The 8,138-nt window shown below is 42.3% G+C and overlaps 1 protein-coding gene across 1 annotated transcript; it reads left to right on the top strand.

The window, feature by feature from the left end:
* Nucleotides 1-189: 189 nt before the first annotated feature.
* LOC118428679 (zinc finger protein 84-like) lies at nucleotides 190-6,523 on the top strand (the record flags this gene model as incomplete). Its single annotated transcript, XM_035838794.1, has 6 exons — nucleotides 190-369; nucleotides 697-809; nucleotides 2,617-2,854; nucleotides 5,325-5,592; nucleotides 5,647-5,771; nucleotides 6,171-6,523. Coding segments are annotated over 6 exons (1,277 nt in total), but the record flags the coding sequence as incomplete, so codon positions are not given.
* Between the last annotated feature and the right edge of the window lie 1,615 nt (nucleotides 6,524-8,138).

Genomic DNA, 8,138 nt, shown 5'->3' with positions numbered 1-8,138 from the left:
GATCATGTGACTATTCTGCAGCCCTAAAAAAAACTTTAAATCAACACCTCGCAAAACACACTGGCGAGAAACCCTACATGTGTGGGGAGTGTGGGTACAGGGCAGCTAAGAAGTCTCATTTATCCCAACACATGAAAACACACACAGGGCAAAAACCCTACAAGTGTGACCAGTGTGACTATTCTGCAGCACAGAAAATCAGTTTAGACTTTCATATAGCATCAAGGCACAGTGGTGCAAATCCTCACATGTGTGGGAAATGTGGGTACAGCACGCATCTAAAATCCAACCTAAATAACCATATGAGAACTCACATGGGAGTTAAACCCTACAAGTGTGACCAGTGCGACTTTTCCTCAGCACACAAATGTAGTTTGGACAAACATCTAGCAACACACACCGGCGAGAAGCCCTACATGTGTGGGGAGTGTGGGTACAGGGCAGCTCAAAAGTCTCAGCTTTCCCGACATATGGTAGTCCACACAGGACAAAAACCTCACAAGTGTGATCAGTGTGACTTTTCTGCTGCTGAGAAATTCATGTTGGACCAACACCTAATGAAGCATACTGGCGAGAAGCCCTACATGTGTGGGGAGTGTGGGTACAGGGCAGCTCGGAAGTATCATTTATCCAGACACATGAGAACACACACAGGGCAAAAACCCTACAAGTGTGATCAGTGTGACTATTCTGCAGCACAGAAGTGCCATTTGGACCAACACCTGGCCAAACACATGGGTGAGAAGCCCTACATGTGTGGAGAGTGTGGGTACAGGACAGCGTGGAAGTCCAACTTATCCCGACATATGGTAGTCCATACAGGAGAAAAACCTTACAAGTGTGACCAGTGTGACTATTCTGCAGCACAGAAATGCCATTTGTACCAACATCTAGCCAAACATGCCGGTGAGAAGCCCTACATGTGTGGAGAGTGTGAGTACAGGACAGCTCAGCAGTACCGCCTGACCGAACACATGACGACCCACACAAGAGAAAAAACCCTCAAGAACTAAAAGAACATTTGGCTGAGAGTATCTAATACAAACTGTAATTGTACAATGTATTGGGTTACAAAATATTGAAATTATTTTGCATTCATACATGTTTGACTCATATGACACAGTAAATTCCACTGAGATAGTTATTTACTGTCATGTACATATCTTTTAGTTGCAAAGTAAGAAATGGCTTATATGTTTATTTTACTTACTTTATGATTCCATATTAACACTGGGAGCAAAAAAAATGTATATATCAAACACAAATAGATTTTACTTTCTTAGTGTCTAGAACATAAGAAAATATACTTTTTTTCCATTGAAATTACCAACATTCTGATGTACCTCTATGTACTTACTCTTTGACAAATAAAAGGCTCCCCGATATATTTGTGTGATCCTTATAGTTGGAGAGGTTCATCAGTCACGTATACTGTAAGTAAGTCAATAGCATATTCTTCATTCAGTGACTCTGGAAAACACATAAAACACGTACCTCCAAATTTTCGTTGTCCGTATGAAATCTTTACTGAGACAATAAAAGTACAGCGACCTTCGTAAGGTCTTAAACTACTAGTACTTACCGTATAGTAAAGTACGCGGGACCTCGGCTTACTGTTTTGTTGTCACTTTTGTTCTCGGCCATGCTAGTGCACAGTCATGTTTCCTCTACTCTACTTAAGGTCATCCTTATCCCGATAATTAAGAAACAAAACCTCAACCCCTCTCTTAAGAATAACTACCACCCCATTGCTATTTCTAGCCCAATCTTCAAGTTATTCGAATCGCTTCTTCTCAACCGACTGGAGAAGCATCTGACTTCCCCAGCGAACCAATTTGGCTTTAAAAAGCACCATGGTACAGACATGTGCATTTTTGCCCTCAAAGAGATCATTTCCTATCTTAAAAGCCGAGGTTCTCCCGTCTTCGTTTGTTTTCTTGATGCCGCCAAGGCTTTTGACAAGGTTAATCACTATGTATTGTTTCAGAAATTGATAGACAAAAACGTACCTGTGTACTTAGTGCGTATCATTGTATATTGGTTTAAGATGATAGTCCTCACTGTGCGCTGGGGGACTACCGTCTCAGACAGCTTCAGCCTCGGTAACGGTGTCCCCCAGGGCAGCCTACTGTCTCCGTTATTGTTTAATACGTATGTTGCAGACCTAACTGCGAGGCTAATTCCGCCAATGTCGGCTGCTTCCTCGGTAAGGTCTGCGTAAATCATTTATTGTATGCCGACGACATCTGCTTGATTTGCCCCTCTGTAAAGGCCCTACAGAAATTGATCAATGTTTGCGAGTCCTTCGGTCTCGCAAATGACATGACATTTTGTGATAGGAAAACAAGTTGTATGTATTTCCCCTGCAAGCGCATCCGCTTACAGGGGACGCCTCCCTCGGTTACGCTCAACAGCAGACCTTTACCGTATGTCCAATCAACCACATATCTTGGCTACCAAATTACTTCTGATCTGTCCGACGATGACTCCATTCGCAAACAAACTCGCTATCTGTACACCAAAGCCAACACCCTATCCCGAACATTCGGTAACTGTTCTGCTGAGACAAAACGAGTCCTGTTCATGTCACATTGTTGTTCCCTGTACTGTGTACAGGTGTGGTCTAATCACAGCACCGCCGCGCTCCAGAGAGTCAGAGTTGCATTCCACGACGCCCTTAAAATCATGACGTCGCAACCTAGATCCACCAGCAACAGCTGGCTGTTTGCACTGTTGCGCTTAGACACCTTCGACGCTAGGAGGCGTAAGCTGACGCATTCATTTGCGACTCGCCTCCTGGCGTCCGAGAACGATATTGTAAGAGCGCTGGCATGCTCTGATGCTGTCTCCACAAGTACTTTCTGGAGTAACTACTGTATTAAAGGTCGTGCACAGACCACGTGCACGACGAGACGCAATGTGAGTCCTGTATTTTTGATTTTAAACAGTAGATTATTGTTCTTTCTTTTAAATGTACTGTCAATTGTCCGTCCATATGGGCCATAGTGCCTGATAATAAACAGAACTGTATAAAGAGACATATAGGAGTATCTATCATCATCATCATCATCAGTCACTGGGTTCTGCATCTATAGTCTCTGAAAAGTCCTATAACTGCATTCACTCTTTCTTCATCCTTTTCCATTGTGCTTTAGGAGTATCTATAGATTAAGTCAGCATATCGAGTCTAGCATCATATGTGAAATAGGGACATGATGACAAAAATACCGAAAAACACATCCTCGGCCCAAAAAAGAGAATACCTGAATAATGTGAAGGAAATCTAATTTCTAAATAGTTTCTACTTCAAATATTCTGACGCTTCACTGATTATAGTCATTATACGGTATCTGTTTTCACAATCGGAGTGAGTTGGATAATCAGGTCTGCCAACTTTGACCTTTAAACCTTTGTTGACCCTTGTGTGGCAGGTTCGCCATTTTGTACGGCTTGTTTCTTGGTGTACCGCCCTCTCTCCAGTTGGACGCGATTTTAACGATACTTCGAGACAACACGGTCGAGGTAAGAGTGTCAACTGCTTTATTAAGTCTCTGTACCCGTAATTTCACACCTATAATCTCAAAACCCTTTCATCTTTCAGACAACTTTACGTGCTCAGTGGAGGGTGTGATCATGATCGATTGGGGAGGGGGGCAAAATTATTATATTTTGTCTAAGATGTATGCACAGATATTTCTGAGGTCTAATTGGTCCAAACCTGCTTTTGTTACTATATAAGATATTATGGGAACAAAGAAATGTGTGGAGATTTTTGTGTGTTTTGTACAGGCTGTCCTAGAAATGTGACGAAAGTAGTTTGTCAATTGTCCACGTACATTTTCAGTTCCTATGCTATGCTGCAGTACCATTGTGGACAACTAGTCGGGGTATAAGTTATGTTTATATGGTAGTGTAATGCTACTCCATGTCGCTGTTACTAGTGTTAGGCAGTATTTGCGTCCCCTATAAGGGAAAAAAAATATGTATGTTGCGACCAAATTTTTCGAAATAATTACTTACTATGATAATGAGGACATAATCTTTATAATTAAAGCGGGTAATTTTCTCTCGCTTTTCTGAAATGATTGAACCGTATTATTTACGTTGACAAAAATCAACAGAGGGTAATCAAAGTTACAAAAGATAAAATTAAAACACCCATCGTGTGTAAACATGTGCGAACATGTGTGTTTGGCGGCTTTCTGTTTTGCCATACCCTCCATTGTCATTGTATATGGAGAATCCTAATAAATGAATAAATAAAGACTAAAAATGAACCTAACCCTAACCTTAATATACGTGTAGGTGAGGTCTCAACACCATGCACTAGTAGAAAGAAGTCTGGTAGGCTGTAGATTTATATTATGTTTACAGAGGAAAGTCAAAACCTTCAACTTCAAGGGCTTCAAAAATGTCATATACATGTAAATCCTGAGGAACAATCCGTTTGCTGTCATTTACTACCTTTTAGAGAGCCCTACACTGTGTCATCTGTTTTATCCCGTTTATTCTGTCAGAGCTTTACACCAAGTTTAACTTTGAATTCTTCTTTATTTTGATGTCCCACAACAGGAAAGATATGGCCGATCCAAGCTGTGAAAGTTCTACTGAAGATGGGTGTTCTGGACATCCTGGGAATGAGATAAACAGCAGAGAGTCAACAGACATGAGGCAGCAGCATGCCAGAGATGAACAAGCTTCATCTGAGGAAACATTTGTTGTGAAGATGGAGAAGACTGATTCCTTGTCCCCACATGTTGAGGATCGCAATTATGATGAAGTCTCGCTTCAAAACAAGACAACAGACATGGGCTGGGAGCAGGACAGGGAAGAACAAGCTTCATGCCAGGAAACGTTTCATGTGAAGATTGAGAAGACTGATTCCCCACAAACAGAGTATCTTGATCATGATGAAACCGTATTTCAGAACAGGACAGCAGACATGAGCTGGCAGCAGGACAGGGAAGAACAATTTCCATACGAGGGAACATTCGATGGGAACCTTAGGATGTCTACTGACAATACACCATCACCACATGTAGACCCAGTTTTGATCACAGAAAATAGTGATACTGATAAATCATTCATTTGTGTGGAGTGTGGGTTCACGACACGCCACCGGTATGTCCTAACCCGACACAAGAGAACTCATACAGGAGAAAGGCCCTACAAGTGTGACCAGTGTGACTATTCTGCACAGCAGAAAGACAGTTTGGACATGCACCAAGCAAAACACACCGGCGAGAAACCCTACATGTGCGGGGAGTGTGGGTACAGGACACGGCATAGGCAATCCCTGTATCTACACAAGAGAACACATACAGGGGTAAAGCCGTACAAGTGTAACCTGTGTGACTATTCTGCGGCACAGAAAGCCGCTTTGAACAGCCACATGGCAAGACACACAGGTGAGAAATGCCATGTTTGTGAGGAGTGTGGTTACAGCACTGGCGACAGGTCTTCTCTGTACCGACACATGAAAACTCATACCGGTAAGAAACCTCACAAATGTGAACACTGTGACTATGCTGCAGCAGCGAAAGCCAGCTTGGACATTCACATGGCAAAACACACAGGCGAGAAACCCTACTTGTGTGGGGAGTGTGGGTTCAGGACTGCTAAAAAGGGCGACCTATCTAGACACAGGAGGATTCATGCAGAAGAGAAACCCTTCAAGTGTGACCAGTGTGACTATTCTGCGGCACAGAAATATAATCTGGACATTCATCTAGCCAACCACACCGGAGAGAAACCCTACGTGTGCTGGGAATGTGGGTACAGGACAGCTATAAGGTCTAACCTAACAAGACATATAAGGGTCCACACAGGAGAAAAACCCTTCAAGTGTGATGAATGCGACTATTCTGCATTTAAAAAGTCCTCCTTGGATAAACACAAAGCAAAACATGCCAGTAATAACCCTTACATGTCTGCAGAATATGGCCCAAACCCTCACTTATTAGATTACATGCAAATACATACAGGGGAAAATCCCTACAACTGCGACCAAGGCGCTTTCGACAAGCATCTAGCAAAGCACTCAGATGAGAAACCCTACATATGTACGGAATGCAATTACAGGACAGCGAAAAAGTCTCACTTATCCCGACACATAAAAACTCACACAGGAGAAAAACCTTACAAGTGCGATCAGTGCGACTATTCTGCAGCACAGAAAACCGCCTTGGACGACCACTTGATCAAACACACCGGTGAGAAACCCTTCAAGTGTGGGGAATGCGAGTACAGGACCGACGACAGGTCTTGTCTATCCAGACACACGAAGACCCACACAGGAGTAAAGCCCTACGTTTGTGCTCTATGCGACTATTCTGCTTCGAGAAAGTCTTCCTTGGACGAACACATGACAAAGCACACGGGTGAGCAACCTTATATCTGTGGGGAGTGTGGCTTTGGGACAGCTCGGAGATATGTTCTGCTCAGACACAAGAAGATCCACACAGTCGTAAAACCAACTGTGTGCGCACAGAGCAGCTCCGAAGTCACGTCTCTGTCCATATGAAAATACATCAAAGGACAAAATTGTGATCATTGTGACCAATGGTAATCTCCAGCATTGGGATGAGAACTCATGTAGGAGTATGGTCATCTGTCAGCATGACAGCACTCGAATTTCAGTTTTAGGAATAGGTGCATGCACTAGACTGGTGCAACTAGCCTAGAAACATAGGTATACAGAAGAAATGCTTTTTAAAAAAGCTGGCAATGCAGCCTCAAATGATGATGAGAATGAAATTGTGGGAGAGGATAGTTTGTGAATGACTGGAAGTGCACAGTGTGGTACAACTCCTGTTCTAGAATCGCACAATGCTTGATAGAAAGCGCCCTCAAGCAATTGATTGCTTCTCTGCAGGACTATCTGGAAGTCTTAGTGGCAGCCTTTCAAACTAAGAGTGGTCTATATTAATAATAAGCAATGCAGCTTATATTGTATATATTAAAAATTGTTGCACAACACAGCCTACTTACATATTTTACATACATAATATATTAAACGACATACATATACAACAGGTTTTATTGCTTTTTCTGATACTTGCTTTAATAATATTCTGCATAACAGTAAAAAATTAGGTGCACAGCTCCAATTTTGGGTGCACATGTGACCAGTATTTCGAGCTCTGTCCATTTAAAAACAAATACACTTAAGGGGACAAACTGTTACTCTCCAAGCAGAGGTTGAATCGCGCAGATATAGTAGTAGTCGGAAGAATTACACTGGCGCTCTTCTTACACCCATGTTTTCCGACGTCTACTATATCTGTGCGATTCAACCTCTGCTTGGAGAGTAATTGTGTACGCCATTTGTGATCAATTTGACTGTTTTCCAGCAGAGAGATGAGTACACACATTGAAGAAAACCTACAGGCATGATCATTGACACTGCTGGAGCCCAGAGAACATAGCTTGCCTACACCAATCTCGCTTCCCATGGTATCTTTGTACCTGAAGAAACTAACATTAACAGAATATACATGTACAAGAATGAAGTAATAACCAGCTTAAGACTATTAAATGTATATGAGCTTGCATTAAGAATTATGGTAGGCTGTAAACTTGTGAGAAAGTTCAAAATTGACAAAAATATCGTATAATTCATGAGAACCAATCAATGGGGTATCCTTGTACCTACTAGGAACTAAATAAACAGACTATAAGACTTAGCATGAAAGTTCATCCGTGTTGGTGAATGACATTATGGATAAACTTAACTTTAACTAACCCAGACTAAAATTGATTGGAACTTACCCCAGACGGGGGGCGACACAGGTTATCTGGCATTTACGACCCTCTGCTGCAGTCACGTGTCTCCGACGTCACGTCCGGAAGCTACAGCAGACGGGTCCATTCCGTGAACAAGGCTGAGGGAGTCGGCTGAAAATTTTGGTAAGTCCCAATCAATTTTAGTGTTGGTTGGTAAAAGTTTAGTTTATCCATAAGACTATACGACTATTGCTGATACGCCTACAGCCGGCATTATCTCCTGTTTCCAAGCCAGACTACATCTATGTGCACCTCTAGTTGACACTGCACCCACTGTATATGATGACTCATTGATTCATGTACAATACTGTTCTTACAATTGTAACATTGTCTCAGATGCCTCATGTCTAAAT

This window comes from Branchiostoma floridae, chromosome 13, assembly GCF_000003815.2.
Source record: "Branchiostoma floridae strain S238N-H82 chromosome 13, Bfl_VNyyK, whole genome shotgun sequence".
NCBI lineage: Eukaryota > Metazoa > Chordata > Leptocardii > Amphioxiformes > Branchiostomatidae > Branchiostoma > Branchiostoma floridae.
This window is presented reverse-complemented; position numbering and strand designations above follow the sequence as displayed.